Below are 21,960 nucleotides of genomic sequence, written 5' to 3'. Positions count from 1 at the left end.
TCGCATTATGATTTATTTTATATCTGGACTATAATTATCAAAAGGGAGAAATAAAGGAAATGCTCAAGGGATTCATCATATTCAAACAAAACCTCTTCTTCCCCTCTTTGTCTTTAGGCTATTACTTCTAGCCCAGATCTCTATTGTTCATCCTGTTCCATCCCTTGGCTACCAACCAGACAGAAGATTTTAGTCTAGGCCATTGTATAATTTCATCTTCCTCTAGGCTATTGCAAAATTAAAATAATTTCAATCTGTTCTCTTGAACATTTTTTTCTACAGGCAATTTAAAAAATGTAGAAGCTGAAAAGCAATTGAAGGAACAAAAATATCACTTGTTTTATTTTTTAAACTTTTCTATTGTGAAAGAAATTAGTCATTGTGAACTAGTCACTTATTTAATTTCAAAATTTGAATGTGGTTTCTTTTGTATTCAGTAGTGGTGCAAATTTTCCATTGATTTAAAGGGATCATCTTCCAAGAGTTCTCCGACTAGCTGGATCTTAAACATTTCTAAAGCAAACATCCTTTCACAGCTATAAATGCATAGTGCAACCAAAGCAGTAATTTCTTTTCTCCAAGAACCCTTATACCAGGACATATTTAATTATACCTGAGCTACTTATAAACTCTGTGCAGAGGATAGTAACTTTTACCAATATTCTACCCAACTGAGGAACAATCTTGTTCAGTAGGGTTAGTTTCACAGTAATTCAGTACAGTATTAGGAAACAAATAAAACCCTAAGCCTTAATCCAGAATCATGGGCTATCTGACTACTACACACTCTCTCTCATATATAACCACTGTTACTCTTGAATCCAGTTCCCTCTGACTGTGTGGATGATGTTGAGCTGAAAGTTCTGTAGTATTCAGTTACCCACAGCCTGCCTTGTCAGTCAGATGTTTACGGAGTCCTCACGATGTGAATATGAGGATAGTATCTGATATAGAGTAAAAATTTTACTTCTCTTTAGTATGTGTGCACATGAGTTTGTATTGTCTTTGTTCTAGATAAAGACTCACGTTTGGAATCAAAACCTGAGCAGAAGGAAGTGTTGTGCTCTCACTGGAAGTGACCACTGAGTATGTAGGAGACATAGTTCATGTACCTTGAGCCTGACCTCTGCTACAAGCATCACCACTCAGGAATGAAGGGAACATTGGGAGAAAATACAGTAGTGAGCACATTTGGCTGCTGTTGAGCACACGCCCATGAATCCAGTGTCTCCTGCACACTAGAATTCAGAAATGCTGCCATTCCCATGGGGAGGGTGTAACAACAAGTATCCTTCCATGATTGTTGAAAGACCATACATCTTCCTAAATTTTTAATACAAAAGGAGCGTGACACATTCCAATTTGTATGCATTGGTCTACAGTCTTTTTCTCACAAGCAAAAACTACTTTAGCATAAATACATGTATATTTTTATAATTATGTAGATACATAAAAATATAAAAGCACATATGCAAGTACATAACTGTAGCACTGTATAAATATATTATGTTGTAAAATACAAACAAAACTGAATTAATACTGATTAGGTAAACATGAAATACATTTTTTTAACATAAATTTTATTTTGAGTTAACAAAATGCACTTTTTACACTATGATGAAAAGTATCATTTTGGCAGCTTCATTAGGATATAATTCCTCCTGTAGTTCAGTGTGTAATTCAGTGTCTTTTAGAATAGTCCACAGAGATGTGAGCATCTCTGTAGTCAACATTAGAACACTTTTACCACCCCCAGAAGAAACTTTACACCCATAAACAGTAAGTTCACATAACCCCCACAATCCTACACAACCACTAATCTGCTTTTGTCACTATAAATTTGTCCATTTTTTTATACCTTATATGTAGAATTGTATGTGGTCTCTTATAACTGCCTTCTTTCACTTAGCATGTTTTCAAGGTTCATCAATAGTGTGGTAGTATCAGTGTTTCTTTCCTTTTATAACTAGAAAATATTCTATTATATGAATATACTGTATTTTATTTATCCATTGATCAGCTGGTGAGTTATTTCTACTTTGGCTTATCTTGAATGTTCATATTATGAATACTCGTATATAAATTTTTGTGCAAAAATATTTTTCAATACCTGAATACTGCTGAAATTGTTGATTCATATAGTAACTTTACATTTAACTTTCTGAGGAATTACAAATTGTTTTCTAAAGTGCTTGCACTATTTTATATTCCTCATCAGCAGTGTATGAAATTTCAAATTTCTCTACTTCCTCAACACTTGATATTATCTCTTTCTAATAAACCAGTCTAATCCATGTGATATTTTATTTCTTTGTGGTTTTGATTGGCCAAAACCTGATGGCTAGAAATGTTGAGCATCTTTTCATTTGCTCAGTTTTTAGAGTAATGTCTACTCAGAAACTTTACCCATTTTGATTTTGTTTCCTTTTTATTACTGACTCCTGAGTTGTAAGAAAATGCTTTATATTTCTGGATGAAAGTCTCTTATCCCACATATGATTTTCAAACATTTCTGTAACTTGTGAATTATCTTTTCACTTTCCTGGATGGTATCCTTTAAAGTATGAAAGCTTTTTACTTCAATGAAATTTAATTTATCTGTTATTTTTGGTCCTTTGTGCTTTTGGTCTTCTAGCTAAGACTATTTTGTTCTCATTTATCTTGAGAATTCTATAATTTCAGATATTACCATTCGTTCTATCACCCATTTGGAGTTAATTCATCCATTTGGGTGTATGATATGAGGAAGGGCTTCAGGTTTATTCTTGGAGATATGTAGAGGCAGTTATGCACTTGTCCAAGTTCCAATTATTGGAAAATCTTTTTTAAAAATTATTTTATTGGTACATTTTAGGTATACAATATGCTTACATTTATCATTGGGTGCTTGTACCTGTACATGATGTATCTTGGTTCTTATTTTTTTCCCCATTACCTGTGCACCCTTCACCCCCTCCACCCTTCCCTATTTACATAGATTTCATTTCCATTTTTTTCTTTTCTCATAATTTTTCCCTTCCCTTCTTTCCTTTCCCCTTTCCCTCCCACCACCCCTACACTGAAAAATCTTTAATAGTGGAAGAATGAGAAAAAAATCTTTTTCCCATTGAATTGTCTTGTCACTTCTGTTGAAAATCCATTGCAAGGGTTTCTTCCTAGAATCTCAATTCAATTCCATTGATTTATGAAACATGATTAAAAGATACAATGAATGTTTTAAATGATATGTTGCTGCTAATCCTCCTCGAAAGACTCCCTTTCTCTTCAAACACACTTGTCCCTGGGAAGTGTTCTTTCATGAGTGTCTTTAGCTGTGCTGTCATGGCTGCCTTGATGCCTGAAATGATTCAAAAAGTTGACCTTTCATGGTCATTTTGATATTTTGGATGAGGCAGAAGTTGCACAGTGCTACATAGAGTCAATAACTTAGATGAAGACACACCATAACGTTTTATTTCACAGAAATTGCTGTGTTTGATCAATGTAGAGTGGTCATAAAATATAGTAAATGTTTAAATTCAAGAATTTATTATGGTAAGAGACACAGTGCCATCAATGTTCCTTGTTTTGAACAGACTTAACCCATCATTCTTTCTTTTACTGTGATAAGTTTTTGTTTTTTCCCCTTAATCATTCATCATAAATTCTGATCACCCCTTGTAGATGCCTGTCTTTAAGCAAGGGCCACACTGTTTTAACTACTGTAGCTATATAGTAAGTTTTAAAATCTGACTCCTCTTCTTACCTGTTTTAGTTTTTTGTTTTGTGGTACCGGGGATTGAATTCAGAACCTTGCACTTGCTAGGCAGGCACGGTGCCACTGAGCTAATTCCCTGGCCCCTCTGCTTACCTTATTATACTATCTCCATCAGATTTATGCTATGTGACCCTTGATGTAGAAACTGGGTGTAGATTCTGGTGTCAATTCATCTTTCAATTATTAGTATAGTTTACTTAAATTTCTGTGCTTTTATTTTAAAATTAAGTATGTCATTTAAGTTCCTATTTTCTATTGTTTTCTTCCATTGTTAAGGGTTTCTTTCTGGAATCTCTGGTACAACAGATGGGCTTGCACCTATTGATGTGTACAAATTTTTAAGTGCGCATATTTATATATTTTTTCTTCCATTTCAAATTTCCAATTTAACTTCCCATTTTTTATCATTCTACATTTCTCATTTATATCATTCTAATTTCTCAGTCCTTTCAATTTCTTTGTTTTCTTACTGAGATTCATGTATGATATTTCTTAAGTTTCCACATATGAGAAAACACATGTGATGCTTGGTTTTCTGTGTCAGATATTGTGATGCCTCCGGCTTTGCTCTTTTTGGCCAATATTATTCAGGCCATTCTGGATCTTTTGTGGCTCTATATGAATTTTAGGATTTATTTTTCTAGTTCTATAAACAATGTCATTGATATTTTGAAGGGGAATGCATTTAATCTGCAGGTTTCTGGATATCATAAGAATATTAATTCTTCCAATCACTGAACATGGGAGTTCTCTCGATTTTTTACTGCCATCTTCCATTACATCAGTGTTTTGTAATTTTCATCACAGAAATTTTTCAGTTCCTTAGTTAACTTTATTCCTAGTATATTTTACCTTATTTTATTTCATTTGTGAGTATTGTGGATAGGATTGTTTTCATGATTTCTTTCTCAACAAATTCATTATTGATAGGAAATCTATATTTTTGTGTCTTTATTTTGTATCCCTTGCTTTATTAAATTTATCAGTTTTTATAATCTTTCGGTAAATCTTTAGGTTTTTCTGGGTATATCATCTGCAAACAGGGATAATTTGACTTGATCCTTTCCTATTTGCATGCCTTTGATTTCTTTCACTTGCCTAATTGCTTTGGCTAAAACTTCTAGTAATATATTGAATAAGAACTATGAGGGCAGACACACTTGACTTGCACCTACTCTTCGAGGAGATGCTTTCAGTTTTCCCCTATTCAGTGTGGTGGCTCTGGGGTTGTCATATATAGCCTTTAAAATGTTATGGTATGGTCCTTCTACACCTAATTTATTCAAGGCTTTTACCTTGTAAAGGTACTGAATTTTATCAACTGCTCTCTCTGCATCTATTCAGGTGATTACGTGAGTTTTTGTTTTGTTTTGTTTTTGTTTTTTATTTTTTTATTTTATTTTTTTTTGTATTAAATTTCTTTTATTGGTACATTGTAGGTATACAACATAATTACATTTCTCATTGGGAATTGTACCTTTACATAATGCACCTTGGTTCTTATTTTTTCCCCATTCCTAGCCCTCCCTTCATGCCCTCCACCCTTCCCTATTTACAAAGACTTTATTTCCATTTTTTCCATTTCTCATTATTTTTTCCTTTCCCTTCTTTCCTTTCCCCTGTGCCTCCCACTACCCCTACCCCTTTGGACCTTTTCTTCCTATTTTACATTATCGATTATTCATTCTAATAATTGGTACATTTTAGGTATACAAAAGGGGCAAAGGGGAAGGAAGTGGGAGGGCTAAGGGAAAGGATAGAAGGGAATGGGATTAATATGAGAAAATGGAAAAATAGGAACAAAATCTTTGTAAATAGGGAGGACTGGAGGGGTTGAAGGGAGGGCAGGGGAAGGGTGAAAAATAAGAACCAAGAGAGACTATGTAAAGGTGCAAATTTCCACTGATGGATGTCATTATATTGTATACCTAAAATGATTAGGTGAGTTTTATCCTTCATTTTATTTATGTAGTGTATTATGTATATGGATTTCTACGTGTTGAACCATTCTTACATCACAGGAATAAAACCTGTTTGAGCATTTTGTATGATTTTTTAATGTGCTGTTGAATTTAATTTGCTATTATTTTGTTGAGGATTTTTGCATCTATGTTCAACAAGTTTATTGGTCTATAGTTTCCTTTTTTGTGTGTATCCTTGTCAGGTTTTGATAACAGGGTAATGTTGGCCTTAAAGAAAGAGTATGGAAGAGTTTTCTATCCCTTTAAATTCTATGAAATAGTTCAGAAGCTATAGTGTTAGTTGTTTAAAAATTTGGGAAAATTCAGCAGTAAACATATCCAGTCCTTGGCTTTTCATTGTTGGGAGACTTTTTATTATTGATTCAATCTCATTATTCACTATTTGTGTATTCAAGTCTTAAAAAATATCATCTTGGTTCTGGTTTGTTAGGTTATAGGTGTCCAGAACTTTTTCCATTTTTTCTGAATTTTCCAATTTGCTAACATTTTTTCTTTTTCAAAATAATCCCTAATGATACTTTGCATTTTGGTGATATCCATTGCAATGGCTTTTCTCTCTCCTTATTTTACGTTGTTAGTCTAGCTGAAGATTTGTCAATTTTGTTTATCTTATCAAAGAAACAACCTTTTGATTTAGTGATACTTTCTATTGCTTCTTATACTCTTTCATTTATTTCTGCTCTTATTTGTATTATTTCTTCTACTAATTTGGGGTTTGATTTATTCTCTTTTTTTGGTACCAGGGATCAAACTCGGGACCTTGTGCTTGCCAGGCAGGTGGCAGAACCACTGAACTAAATCCCCAGCCCTGGGTTTGATTTATTTTTGATTTTATAAATTTTTGAGATGCATTATTTGATCATCCTTGATCATTTATTTTAAATCTGTCTTTCTTTAAATATAGGCAAACATTGCTATAACCTTAGTACTGCTTTTGCTGCATACCACAGGTTTCAATTTTTAGCATGCTTATCTTCACTTGTTTCAAGAGATGTTTTAATTTCCCTCCTGAGTTTCTCAGTGATCCACTGTTTGCTCAAAAGTGTGTTGTTCAGGGCTGGGAATTTAGCTCAGTGGTTTTGCCGCCTGCTGCACAAGTGCAAGGACCCGGGTTCAATCCTCAGTACCAAGAAAAAAAAAGTGTGTTGTTCAATCTCCATGTTTTTGCATAATCTGTATAATTATTTTTATAATTTGTGAAGCAAATTTATTTTAGGCAGTATATTATTAGGTCTTGCTTTTTCAAATCCACTTCAGTCAATATGTATCTTTTAATTGGAGAATTAAGTCTATATTCAGCTTTACTATTAAAAGTTATGAAATTATGCTGTCATTTTATTAATTTTCTTCTAGATGTTTGCAATATTCTTTGTTTCTCTCATTTGTTTTGTTTCTCTCAGTCTTTTGTTTCTCTCAGGTTGGCTGCTTGATGAGTTACTGTATTGTTAATGTTTGATTCTTTTCTATTTCTCTTTTATATATATTTCCACTGCTAGTGGTATTTCACATGCTATCATGATGATAGTTATCTTCATTTAATTTCTGTTGTAGAAAGCCTGCTAAGCATTTTTTTTTGTTATGGCTGGCCTAACAGTCATGAATTCTCTCTGTTTTTGCTTTTTTAAAGAGTCTTTATTTCATCTTGATTTCCGAAGGATAGCCTAGCTAGACCTTGTAATCTTGTTTGGCAATTATTTTCTTTCAGGACTTGAAATGCATCATTTCATCCCCTTCTGGGCTGTGAGGTTTCTGTTGAAAGATCTACTAGTGATCTAAAGGGGTTACTCTTAAATGTAACTCCATGCTTTTCTCTTGCAGACTTGAAATATTTGCCCTGTACATTTGACAGTTTAACTATAATATGTCAATGTGAAGATGTTTTGTGGTCATGTGTATTTGGGGATTTATTAGCCTCCTATAAATGGACAGCCATATATTTTTCATAATTAAGGAAGTTTTCTGCTATTATTTCATAGAATAGGTTTTCTATTAGCCTTCATTTCCTCCTCTTCAGAGATGTTAGTGATACACACATTTGATTATGTAAAGGCATCCTGATGATCTTAAATACTCTCTTCATTCTTCTTATTTTTTTCTTTTTTAGTGTGTGAATGTGACTTTTAAAGGAAACATCTTCATGCTTCTGCTTGATGTAGTCTGTGGTTGAGGGATTCAATTGAAGTTTTTATTTGACCTACTGAGCTCTTTATTTCCAAGATTGCTGTTGATTCTTTTTCAAAATCCATCTCTGTGATAAATTTCTCATTCTTGTCCTGCATTGTCTTCCTAATTTCATTTAGCTTCTTATCTACATTCCCTTGGATCTGAGATTTTTAGAAATGATTCCTTTAAATTATTTATAAGGCATCTCATCTTCTGAATCTGTTGAGTTATGATGTTTAGGAAGCTTCATATTATCTTTTTCATATTTCATGTGTTCCTATTTTAAATTTGCACATCTGGTAGAATAGATTATCACTTTTATTGGAAAGTGATTTTTCCTAAAGATACGTCCTTGGCATCAGTTTTTATGCAATGTTGAGTTTATTTCCCACCGGGGACCATAGTGTAACATCCTTTTAGCTTTTTTTGTCTGTGATTAGTGAGTTTGGGCCCAGTGCCTACCATATAAGAACTGTAAAGACCCATTGCCTGCAGAGCGTGAAAGAATATTAGACATTCTATCGCTTCAGGCAGGTGTGGTATAGACAACAGAGTGTTTAAGGTGCACCCTATGTGGCTCCTATTGGGTGATCAGAGTTTTCTCTGGTACTGCTGCTATTGTCTTTTTTACTTGTGAGGGTCTTTGGCACTGGCTGCACCAGTAGTGGTGCAAAACCTGAAGCACTTGTCCTCTGACTAGATGGTAGTATGATTCAGGTGCTTCAGGTGGTAGGTAGGGATAGGAATCATAGCTCCTATTCTGTGGTGTTCATACCCAGTTTTGTCAGAAGTGGGTGAACAGAGTGTAGGTTGATAAGTGTTGGGACCTGTATAGGTGCGATGAAAGCAGAATTTGTAGTGCTGTTCTCTGTTGCTATTGCAGATGTGCCCACCCAGAAGTGGAGCCTCACCATCCTCTCCCACCCTGGGGTGTGTGCACATGGGTACAGGGGTATGGCTTCGGCTTTTCTCTCCTTGTTTCTTCGAGCTGTCATGTCTACCAGGGATGGAGCTGAAATGGGTCATGGATGGATTCAGGCAAAATTCCTGAGCCAGTGTTCCTGAGATCAATGGAGAATAGAACATGGCTAGCGCTGGGCAGTTTCTTTCCAGGCTGTTTAGGCTGTGTGCCCTGTGGACAGGTCAGAGTCAGAGCCCTGGCATTGTTCAAAACCACTCCACCATGCTTCCGTGGATAGCAAGGGATAGTGGGACCACAGACCCTGCCTTGTTATTGAGAGGTACTCATGAGTGGTGCTGGGGGAAGAGATGGCAGGGACCATGTGAATAACTGCTTTTAGCCCTGGCACTGGTGTGAAACCACACACTTCTGGCCACTCACTTAGTCTCATTCCCAGTTTTTGAGGCTGGCACCCTCTGTTCCCCTCCATGTGGCAACATCCATGCCCTGCAGAACAATGTTTTCAGTGGGTTTGTATAAGAGTTACTCTACTGAACCAAGATGGGAATATGCAGGGTTTCTGACCCCTACAGCAGTCAAATTTCAAACAGTAGGTCTTTTCTCAAGATGACTCTTGGCTACAGCACCCTGGGAGTTCTCTGGGAAATTAAATGAAATTCTCTTTGAAAGTCAGGCTACTGTGCAGATTTCAGATTACTTACCTAGTTAGGGTGCAACCCTGTAAAGCTGCAAAACTTTCCAGGAGCTAGGATTGCCAGTGTCTGTGTTGACAGAGCTTGCTGGAACCCTTTCTTCTCCCTCCAGTATGGAGCCAAGGCAGCAGGTGCTGGGATATTTTGTTTCTCTTACTATGCTGTTGTCCCAGGTCTCTGAGTATTATAAAATTTCCGTTTTTCTCCTGTTGATTCCAGTGTTCTTTCACAATCACTATTATGGTTTGTATATGGTATGTCCCCTAGAAGACTCTGTGTTAATGACTTGGTTGCTGATAGGCTTTAGGGAAGGGATTGGATTATGAAGGCTCTAACTTCATCCATGATTAAACCACTATTATGATATCAGATTTTGATGAGATTATTGGTTAGTGATGGAAACAGGATTAGGGAGTAGTTAAAGGGATTGGATCAAGAGGATGTGACTCTGGAGACTATACCTGGTCCTCAACCTCTTCCTCTTGGGTTCTTTCACCCTCTCTATTCTCTGAGTGCCATCGAGTAAACAACTTTCCTCCACCATGCCCTTCTGCTGTGATGTTTCCACCTTGCCACAGCCTTAAAAGCAATGGAGCTAGCTGACCATGGAACCTTTGAAACCAAGAGCCAAAATAAACCCTTCCTTCTACAGGTTGTTCATGTCAGGGATTTTGTCATGGTGAGGAAAAGCCGAATGAACACAATCACTCACCTCCATGTGCAGCTATCCACCTTTTGCTTTGGTTCTTTTTAGAGGAGTGAATGAGTGATATGTGCTTCTGCTCAGCCATTTTCCCACCTCTTCTTACTTAGGAAACATTTAAAGTGTATTAAAATGTATTCATATATGCTAAAAAGATTGTCATAATGAACATGTATAACATCCAGTTTAAGAAATTAATATTACAGATACAAGTGAAGTTTTATGTGTACAGCCCTCAGAATGCATGTCCTGCCCATTCCTTCTCTTCTGAATTTTCTGGTAGTATTGTTGTATTCATTTTATAGTTGTATTATTTTATTCATGTTTACTTATTATATTTATTTATGTATATAGTTAATATGATATTAACTTGAATAATTTGAAAATTTAATAATTGTCTTATGTATTATCTGTTTCTTGGATTTTTTTTCTTTTTTGGGGGGGTGTACCGGGGATTGAACTCAGGACCTTGTGCTTGTGAGGCAGGCGGCGGCACCACTGAGCTAAATCCTCGATCCTCTTGGATTTCTTTACTCACCACGTTTCCTGTAGTTTACTGTCCATCTTCATTTTTACTAAATGTTGGTGAATTGTTCTTTAAAGTGTTTACAATAACTTACTCTCTTATAAGCAATCTACATTTTTTTCTATTTTCAATAATGCTTGATATTATTCTTTAAACTTCTCATCAGTGTGATGAGAATAAAGCAGTACCTCATAATAGTTGTAATGTGTTTTCTTGATTACTAGTGAGATTGTTTTTATTTATGTGTTTGCTGGCTTATTGTAATATTTCATTCCCTAAACATTTTCTATGTCTAGTACTTGTCAATTTTTTTGTTCCTATTGATTTTTAGGTTTCTTTCAGTTAACCTAATGTTTTCAAGGCCTATCTACATTGTAGCATGTATAAGAATTTCCTTCCTTTGTAAAGATTAATAATAATAATCTATTATAGATATTCGCTAAAGTTTGCTGACTCTTGTTTTATGGTAGTGGTCAATTTTGTCATTATTCATGTGCTTGAACAAAATGGCTATGGGCTGAAACTTCAATATATCTTCAATGTAGTGAACTATGTTATTCAAATATTTTACAAGTTTAATAGTTATTGTGATGAATTTGTTATAAACCCTTTCTGTGATGTGGATTTTTCCGTTTTTTTTCTCATAGTTATACCAATTTGTATTTTATATATTGAGTCCATGTTCTCAGGCACTGACAAGTTTGGACTTTTTTTTTTTTTTTTTTGGTACTAGGGATCAAACTCAGGACCTTGTGCTTGCGAGACAGGCGCCGGAACCACTGGGCTAAATCCCTGGCCCATTGGACTTTTTGATTTTAACTGAAAATTTGTATTGTTTTATAGAGCCCCTTGTATGATCTCTGATATTTTTTCCCTAACATCTATTTTGTCTTTTTATCATAGGGTTGTAGAGGATATTGCTTCTTTTATTAGGTTACTATTTGCCTATATTTCTTCATAGAACCTTTAAGTTTAACGCTACTTTGCTGAAGGGATTTGGCTGCCCGTCTTCTAGCTGGCAAATTGAGTACATTTATATTAACTGTGTTTACTGATATCTGAAAATTTGTTTCTAGCAACTCACTTTGTGATTTATATTTGTAAGAATATTTGGATTCTTCATTTTTCTCCATTTATTTTCAGATGTTTCTTGGTTTGCTTTTAAATAATTTTTCTGTCTACTTTTGACTTATGGACATTATTTCTATTTATTTAATAGCTACTCTTAAATTACTAACACACGTGTAGCTTCATGAAATCTAAAATTAACCGAGATTTTTACACTCATCCTAAATAATACAAAGACTTGAAATATGTAAATGCCTCTGGAGTCTTATAAGATAAATGCTAGGGATATTTAGAATTCTAACATTTTTGCAAAAGCTGTACTTCTGAAATTTAAAGCACTGTGAAGTAAAAATAAATTCAATTTATTCAACACCAAGGAAGGGCATAATCTTTAAAGAAACGGCTCCAGAAATAGAATTTAAAATTGAAACCTAGATTTTTTTCTAATTATTTTTCCTATGATCTTTTTTCTTTTAAATCTTGTATTTTATGAAATTTCAAACAATTCTGATTGTTTCAAAGATTAAACATGATTTTCCTTATTTGTTCTTGCCAGAGTTGCATTATGATATTGATTATAGTCCATGAGTAACCACCCACGTGTCTGGAAATGAACAAAATCATTCAGAACAAAGTAAAAGCCTGGAAGCCATAAAAGAAGTTTCTGAGCTATACCAACAAGGCAGGAAAACAGAAAGAAATAAAAAATCACTCTTATTAAAAAAGAGAAACTTAAAATCTTCCTAACTTAGGGGTTTATCATCTCACAATCTCCATAGCAAAGTACCTCCAAATAAATATTTCATTGTAAACCAGAACATTGTGCCCATTTTAAATAGGTGGAAAAACCAGTTTTCCATGATTTAGAAAGGCAGGGACCACAATGACATTGATGTTTAGTAGGCAATATTGAGGATTTTATAAAATAGGTGCATAATAATACTTCTGTGAAAGGAATTTGTACTCTTTGCTAGGTGTGAGGGGACAAATGATGCTGAGGTACAGTGGGTTGAGACCATCCGTGGGTTGAGACCATCACAGATGAGAAAAATTTGTTTTACACATCTCAGTAAACTGGGAGTGGCAAAATAATCTAAGTAACTTGGAAAAAAATAAATGAAACAGACTTAATCAGTATATTTAAAAGTTGTTTTAATCAAAAGTGCTATGGGGGTTGTCATGCTTTTTATTTCCCTAGGGCTATGACACATTTTCCAGTAGTGCTCAATAAAAGACATGTGAATTAGGGCAGATGTACAATTTTTAATAGCTACAGGTTCTAAACCATTTGACATTTAATTTGACATTTAAGTTTCTGACAATACCAGAAACATGTACTTAGATACTTACTTAGATGTACAAAAATAAACTTGAATAAAATTCTCTCTTATTAAAGTTGCTGATAGAAAAAAAGTTAGTGAAACACTTCAGTCTGTTTCAGTTACAACAGAAGAATGTAATCTCACTTTTCAACCTTAGGAAAGGTACTTTTTATTACCGAAGAAGGATATCCATCTGAAATAAAAGTGGCCTAGCATTTTCTGGTATCAGAGTGACTAATATGCACTATAATAATACATGGTCCTGGATTCTTACAACTCTCCTTCTTCATTAAAAGCCATACTTGCCAGGCATGGTGGAGCATGCCTGTAATTCCAGTACTCTGAAAGGCTGAGGCAGGAGGATTACAAGTTGCAGCCCAGCCTGGGCAATGTAGCAAGATCTTGTTTCAATTTTTTTTTTTTTTTGAAAAGGAGCTAGGATGTAGCTCTGTGTGACAGTCCTGGGTTTCATCTTCAGTACGATGTGTGTGTGTGGGATACTTAATTTTAAAAGTACATTATTTCAGTCAACTATTTTTGAAAGTGAACATTTTTTTCTTTCTTCAGTCCTATTTAAAAAACTGTTTGAAAATATTTTACTCATGTCTTCTTTAAGACCAGTAATTATGAATCTGTTCTAATGAAGTGTTTGAAAGGTTTGACTATTTAGTTTAAACATTTACCATTTTTCTTAAAATTTTAATAGATAGGATAGGCAGAAAATTTGGAAACCACAGAAAAGCATTTTAAAAATCCCTCAAATCACTGGGACATTTTCCTCATTATTTCCTGGATCCAAAACTAATTTCAGGGTACAGTTCTTTGGCAGTGTTTTATCTGGTCCCTAGAAGGGAGTTCTAGAAAAGATGGGCTGGTACAAGCTGGACCGATTAGACTAAGTCTATCCATTACACATAATAGACACAGTGTCCAGGGCCAATGATACTTCTAGGGACCCACAAAATATTTTCAATTTTAGTTTCTTAATCAGAAGAAAAATGACATTAATAATAACAATATACTATTGAATCCAATGTAGGCATAAAGTATAATTCTTAATATTGTTTTTTGGAGGAAGGAACCAAGGGCGGTAGAAGTACCCAGGACCCATGAAAGTAGTACGGCAACCTGTGGATGACATTGGTGTACAGGTGATAACAGATTGACTGGAGCCTAGCCAATGAAAAACTGACTAAAGGCTGAAAATGAGAAGTCAAGGAGGGCCTGAATGACTTGAACTGACACAGTGTGTGACTTTTGGCTTACAGTAGGGCTTCAGGAAGAGAATTCTAGTAGGGAGGTAAAAAGCTAGTTGGTATTAGAAGTAGGATACTCAAAAGCCTTTTGCACTGTTATGGATAAAGGTTAAAGTGATTACAGAAAGAAGAATGAGAAAAGATGGATATTACAAACATTCAGGCAAATAGGTACCCACGCGGTTTAGATCTTAGGAAGAAACGTTTTCTTTCCCTGAAATCCCCAAAGTCATAATTATAGATTTGTAGTCTCTCTAAGTTCCCCAAGAGGTGGAGTTGTGCCAGTCTTATTCTTAGGGCATTGATCAATCAAGACAACAAGAGATTTAGCTCTTGGAAAGGTGTGCAGTCTATTGTAAGCAGCCCTGTGTCACTGACCAGACCATCTCACTTATGAAAGCAAGTGCCCACAGCCGGAGGGTTCCACAAGTGATTGATTATTCTGCAGAACTGAAGTAACAACACTTATCTTAATTACAACCTATTTTAAAGTTAATTTTAAATGATTAATTTTTTTCTAAATTGAGAGATCTCTTCTTGTATTCTCTAATCATTTAAATGTTATATTTATTGACCATCACAACTCATATATTTATATGTACCATTAATTCCTGCCATATATAGAGAAAGTGACAATTACATAAAACCAGATACTACTTTGCATAGAGTACACCTGTGTTTTAGGTGCTTTGCTGAGCTTTCTAAGTGAGTAGTTCATACACTTAGGCTTCCCCTTGTGCTAAAAATGCAAAAAGAATATGACATATAATGACATAATGCTGGGGGCTAGGGAGGCTAACTTAACAGGAAGATTAAAGCAAAACTTTCCGAGGAGAGGGGACTTTATATCATCTGGAAAGAGGAAATGCTACCCAGGTAGATGAAAGCAGAAGAGCGTGCACATCTTTGAAGTCAGAGGAATTAGACTTGTATTTTAAAAACTGTGAACCTTTTGGATTATCAGTTACCTTATCTGTGGCAATTGACGGTCATGTTTTGTATCACGCTTAGCTATTTTCCATGTTCAGTAAAAAAGATACATATTTTAAAAACAGCATAAAAGTTATTAATGTCCTGATGCTGATAAGAGATGAAATACTCTCCATGTAGTTTTGATGCTTAAATTAACTGCCTGTTTTTGAGAGTGTCTTTCTTGGAGACAGAAGAATGAACTGAGTGAATAGTCCAGAAGCTTCTAAACTCTGGTGCTTTGATTTAATACCTTGAGAAGTATGGAGAGTAGTTAACACTTAAATCACTGAGAATGTATTTAACATTCTATAAAAGAAACATACTTTTGTAGTATCCCTTGCAAACCATAAAAAAACGTAGTTCTACACTATGATTGGAAAACTGAAAAGTCATCAAAATATAACTATTAAACTGGTCATTCTTAGAAGCGTCCATGAATTTTATTAAGAGGATTCCTGAAGGCAATTCAAGGCAGAATTTTCAGAATTGGTTGGAGAGCAGCTGAATTGTCTTCCCACTGGGGCTGTCTTCCAAGGCGGGTGCGAAGGCAGGGAAGGCATAAGCTGGTGTTGTTACTCGCCAGGTTAAAGGTCTGTTTCTTTCCATCAGCTCAAGCTGACAGGCACCCTGCCATCGCCTCCGCCTCAGCCAGGCACACAGGTCCTGGCCGTCAGCGCGAGAACATCTGTTGAATGGATTTATTGACTGGGTTTTGTTTTTTTCTCTCCCTTTCTCCGTTTTCCCCCTTTTTCCTCCACACCGTTTATTATGTCTCTGACCTGATGAACTTAATTTGTTGACATGTCTCTCTCAGCGTCTCCGCCGACGTGCGTCTCACGTTTCTCTCCACTGTGCTCTTTTCTCCGCAGCAGCCCTTCCCGGAGCCCGCGCACACGCGTGCGCCCTCGGCGCGCCAGGCCCCGCCGGCCTCGGTGGGCACCGACGCCCTGGAGAAGCCCCGGCTGCTCTCGCGGGCGCACTCCTCCCCCGCCGCCTCCGTCCTACCCTACCCGGCAGCGGACCGCCCCCTCCAGCCTGGCTCTGCGACTGGTAGGAATCCCTAAAGGCTCTCCTAATAGGCAGGCTAAATGCACCGTTCTTGTAGGATTAGCCGATTTAAATGCTCCGAATAACTCCAATAGCAGAACGCTCTGTTTTCACCCAATGCAACCAAATGTTATGGGGTTATACTGGCCCCAAGACGAACAGCATATCTGATAAATCTTGGGCTTAGTATTTAATAGCCTCATAAATTGTTATCATCCAAGCGCCTGGAAAACACATCAACAGGTGCATGAGTCCCTTCTAGAGATAAAAATCCCTACAACATTCTCTAGCAGCGTTCTTCAACCTCTTACCTTCTAGGAGTTTGGCTGCTAGGCAATATATGGTTCTTGGCTTCTTCATTTGACTCTGGCCAGTGTCCTTTCCTCAGTTTGTTTTCTTGTTGTTTTGTTTCAATGCTTTCTTCTGCCTTCCTACACAAATGACTCATGAGAGTTAATAGTACCAAGGCAAACCTTGCTGATTCTATGTACTATGTTGGTTCCCTTTCCGTTTATTAGGGCACCTGTAGGTGGCCTTTTTGCCCAATCTCACCCACTACCTACAGCTGCGTTTAACACTTTAGAACCTGGCTACCAAAGAAAACAAGCCAAGTATTTCTAAGGCCAGAGGAAGGTCAAGTCTGGAACACATGCCAACAAATAAAAAGAAGCAAGACCTCTGGGTATTAGATAGGTACTACCAGTTGAGTGTGTGTGTGTGTGTGTGCGTGCACACGCACGCATGATATAACCTTTGCAAAGGTACTAGCTGAACTAGTGGTAGTAATTATTCCTATTCGTCTGCTTGTTCTAGTTCTGTGTTCTCAAACTGTAGCTGATCAAATGGAAGATATAGTCGCCCTAAGAGACACATAACCTAGATACAGCAAGGGGAGAACTCATATGTACCTTCCCCAAAGGCTCTTACACGCTATCTGATTTATGTTTTAATCAATTTTCAGGATGCAGAGCTTGTTTTTGTGGCTTCTCTGAACTTAGGCAAGCCTTTGTGCATGGAAAATTAAAATACCTTTTTGGAAATCATGTCTCCAGGCTTTGATATCATCTTTTATTTAAGTCAGTGAATGCAGTGGGCAAGTTATTTAAATGTGATAGGCACCTTTAATAAGTGTGCACAGGAGCTACTTTTACCCTATCTCAAACCTTAAGAGCTACAGGCTGGGTGTATTTCTCCACCACATTAGCCAGCGCTTCCCATCTTTCTGTTTCTGCAAACCTGCCTGATATTTTTGACAACGCAAGACTGTGGCCTACGGTCAATGAAAGCCTTTGGGATTAGTCATGCCTGGTGCTGACCTTAGGTTACCAAGTTTGTGTTCAAAGCCACACACATGATATAGAGGAATATATATTTTTTAATTTAGCAAAATCTTTAACACTTACATACTTTTCAATACTTTTTTTCCCTGAAATGGTCATTTATTCAGCTTTAACATTTCAAAGAGACTAACAACAGTTCTATGATAATGCTTTTCCAGTGAGTAAAATAAATGCCCTAATTAAAAATTGAGTTTAATTATAAAGTTTCATGTTAATGTTACTACATGCACTGTTAGCTATATTTGTAATTCTGCAGACAGGATTTCTTTCCTTAGTTTGGAGGGATAGGCATTTCCTAGCATACTTTAGTTTTCTCCACTTTTTGCAAGTTTTTTGGGATGTGAATGAAGCAAGACCACTGAGTATTAGATAGGTACTACCAGTTGGAGAAAAAATCATTTCCAGGTAGATAGGGTGTGTAGGACTTAGAAAAATCGGGTGAGCCAGTCATAGGGGTCCACTCTACTGATGTTGAAAAAGGATGCAAATTTGAGCCACATGACAACTTACTGAGTCTCTCTTAAGACTAAAGCCTAAAAAATGGCTTGGAAAGGCCTGGGTTCAATCCTCACTACCAAAAGAAAGGGGGGAGGAAGGGCAGGGAAAGGGGGAAGGGAAGGAGATGTAGAATCGTTCAGGAAAAAGGGTAGTCTGTAAACCTAATAATATAACCATAATATTCTCATAACCTGAATCTGATTATTCAAACTAACGACAGGACCATTTCAGATAAGTAATTTCTCTTATCAGCATCCTAGTGTTTATCAGAGCACATATTCCAAAACAAATGGGAGGGTGAGTTTATAGTTTAATGGATCTGATGAAGCAATTTCTTATCCAAATAAGATTATATACATTTATATTTTAAAAGACAGAGATTTGGTACTTAATAGCATTCAATAGGTTTTAGCTAAATCAGTAAATATAAATTACATAGTAAACACTTATGAATTTACTACTTCTGATTGTATTGAAAGTGAAAATTACTTTCTAGTTATTATTCTGCTAAAGAATGACTGTGTGGTTTATATTATATATACCTGAATAAGGAAAATACGTTTATTTTCTTTGAATTTAAAGAAAAATGCTTTATTTTCACACCTAAAATCTTATAGGAAAGAGCATAATAATTTTTTGAAAAAGTTATATAAAACATAAAATTTATATTACTAGCCCCTCCTCTGAAGTTAATATACATATGCATATATATGCATGCATATATACATATATATACATATATAGACACAGACATATAGCATTGTGTTTATGTAAGGTATGGATAATTAAGGAAAGGGCAATGTGTTTATTTTCTTTGTCAAAGTTGTCTCTTCTATTCAGCTGTTACTGACAAACATAAGATTTGACATGGCTCAAGAGAAAACAGCCAGTAGATGATGACACTGTGTTAGTTGATACGAAATAGTATTCATCAAAACAAAAAATTAATGTTAATAAATTTGATTAGTTTTGAAATGTTCCCTATCACCAGTATAAAGTTTTCTTTCTCTCAACACTAGGTTACTCTACATAATACATGTATATAAATTATTTCTTTATAATCAGAGTCTAATGTAAAATAGAATTATAGTGGTAAAAACTATACTAATTTAATGAAAATATTTAAAAATCAATATTTAATGTGTGACTGGCCCATCACGATGGAAAGTGAAATATGCTTGAATATTTCAATGTGAGGACAGCAATGTTAACCTTTTTCTCCATTTCTTCTTAATGGAAGATGTTTTCCTAAATCAAAACTAACTCCAGCTAATCCTTAAATGTTTCAGGTTTTAGTTTAAATGTTATTTTCTTCAGGAAGCATTTCTTAGCCAAGTAAATCTGAACTAAATCTATTATGGTCCCTTAGACTGAATTTTTCTGTTATAAATTTTAATTATTTATATAATTGGGTGATTGTGTTTCAATGAATAGTCTATGAAGCAAGAGACTTTTCTGTTCTTTTTAAAAGTTATTACCGTAAAACACATATTACCATTAATCCCTCTCAAAATACTCCCCTTTATTTCAAACACACTTATTTCATCATCCTTGACTTTCTGAAGCAGTTCTGGAAGTCCTCTTTCATGAGTGTCTTTAGTTGTGCTGTTGTGGCTGCCTCAGTGTTCTGAATTGATTCAAAACGTTTATCTTTCATGGCCATTTTTACTGTATGAAAGAGCCAGACATTACACAGTGCCATATCTGGTGAACAAGGTGAATGAGGACACACCATAATGTTTTTATTTGACAGAAATTGCAGAAATATTTTGAAGCATTTCAAGATATTGAGGCAGCCATGAGAAGGCACTCAAGAAAGTGGATTTCCAGAACTTCTTCAGAAAGTGGCAAGAATGATGGGATAAGTGTGTTAGAAGAGAAGGCGAGTATTTTGAGGGGAATTAATGGTGATGCATCTTTTACTGTAATATATTTTTTAAATTTAAATATTCACAGTATCTTTTAATTACACCTAGTATGGTTGTGCGCATGGGTTTGTGTGTATGTGCTTGTGTGTTTAAGACTTGACAGAGGAACTTCTGTTACTACCTCTAAAAGAATGATGGTTAGTTTCTTTTTATCAGTAATCTATTTTTTAAAACTACTGTCCTCAGATATTTGTATTTGAAGTTTCTCCTGAAAAATCTTCAAAATTTGAATCTGATTCTCATGGAAGATGATGGACAGAAGTGTCCTGTTGGGCTGGCGATTTAGCTCAGTGGTTCTGCTGTCTGCCTCGTAAGCACAAGGACTGAGGAGTTTGATCCCCCGTACCAAACAAACAAACAAAAAACAAATAAACAAACCAACCAAAAAGAAGCATCTCATTTATTTAGGAGATTAAGTCAACTTGACCATATATATTATTATCAAAATATATATTATCATATATGTATTTATACTTATATATTACATATACTATTTATATATACTTTATACATATTATATACACACAAATATTTTTTGGGTGAAGAGGTATCTTTTCATACCTGAAAATGTCATCCTATTATAGTCCTATACCATGGACACAAACGTATTGGGACATAAGTTTTTGTTTGAAAAGTCTGGAAATGTGGTTCAGTGTTCGAGAGAGTTATCATAGAAGTCTGAGGTCTACTTGATAAGTGACTCTTTGTGGGCAGCTTGCTTTTTCTTTTTTTTTTCCTGAAAGGTCATGGTGTAGCTTTTTACCCTATTAAATTAAAAGACAAATCATCTCCGTAATGTGCACTTGCAGTTTCTCCTCGCATGTCTCTTTCTACTTTGGGGAAGCTTCTTCAATTATTCCTATTATTCAGTTGGTCTGAGGAGAAGTCATATAATTTTTTCTTCAGCTACTTTTTCCTCTAACCTCCACAGTTCATCTTACTGTGCTCACCTCTTAGCCTTTTCCTTCATATTGCAAGAACTTATCAAGTTTGTATTTAGCACTGATCTGATTTTCTGAGACATAAATTCTTTTCTTTGTTCTCTCCAGTATAGAATTTAATTTTGCTACTCTAATTTTCTTGGGATTCCTACTTAACCATCTTTCTTTCTACTCATTCCATTGTCTTTTTCATTTATTTTGATCTCTTCCTTTATCTTTTGACTTTTATTTTTATCAGGTCAATGTCTTTTGACTTTTGAAGATGGCAAAGCTTTTTTATAAAATTTTATTTTTGTTCCTATAATATATCATGGTTGCTATGCTAAGTGGGATGAATAATATTTCCTTTAAATTTTCTGTAGCATATTATTATAGGTCCTGGTTCTGTAATCTCTCTCTCTCTCTCTCTCTCTCTCCCTCTTTCTTTCTCCCTCTCTCTCTTTTCTGCTTGCACTCATTCTTAAATGTCCAAAAAATTTCCAGCTATTTTGCCAGCAAATGTGCAATGAATTGTGTTTGACTTCATTTTTTGTCAGCTTACATGCTGGTTCTGTCTCCTTTCTGGCTCTATAGCTGAATGGCAACACAATCCAATTTGTAGGCACTAAGGGACTTTCATACAGTGTTAGTTAGAAGGTCTATGGTGGGAATTTCTTCCAACTACTTCCTTTCCTGATCTGATACTCAGTAACATAATTTACATGAAAAACAACAAACAAACAAACCCAAATGTAAGTCTCAGAAAATGTTCTTATCTAATAAAATGCCCAATTTATGAGTTTTAAAAAATCATTTCTGGGTATTACATAATTTCCTTGGTTGCCACATCAATTTTCACATATA

The 21,960-nt window shown here is 35.4% G+C and overlaps 1 protein-coding gene across 2 annotated transcripts in view; it reads left to right on the top strand.

The window, feature by feature from the left end:
* LOC101705971 (histone deacetylase 9) overlaps positions 1-21,960 on the top strand; it is a 715,280-nt gene that overhangs the window by 624,401 nt on the left and 68,919 nt on the right. For both annotated transcript variants that reach the window (XR_015449277.1, XM_087206437.1), the window contains one exon: positions 16,233-16,413. Coding sequence is in view for 1 of the 2 variants with exons in the window: in XM_087206437.1 (XP_087062563.1) it covers positions 16,233-16,413 (181 nt within the window). In the remaining variant the exon portion in view is untranslated. The remainder of the gene's footprint in view (positions 1-16,232; positions 16,414-21,960) is intronic.

Source organism: Heterocephalus glaber, unplaced genomic scaffold (genome assembly GCF_053883595.1).
Source record: "Heterocephalus glaber isolate CG9 unplaced genomic scaffold, H.glaber_assembly_v1.0 deba00000676, whole genome shotgun sequence".
Classification (NCBI taxonomy): Eukaryota; Metazoa; Chordata; class Mammalia; order Rodentia; family Bathyergidae; genus Heterocephalus; species Heterocephalus glaber.
This window is presented reverse-complemented; position numbering and strand designations above follow the sequence as displayed.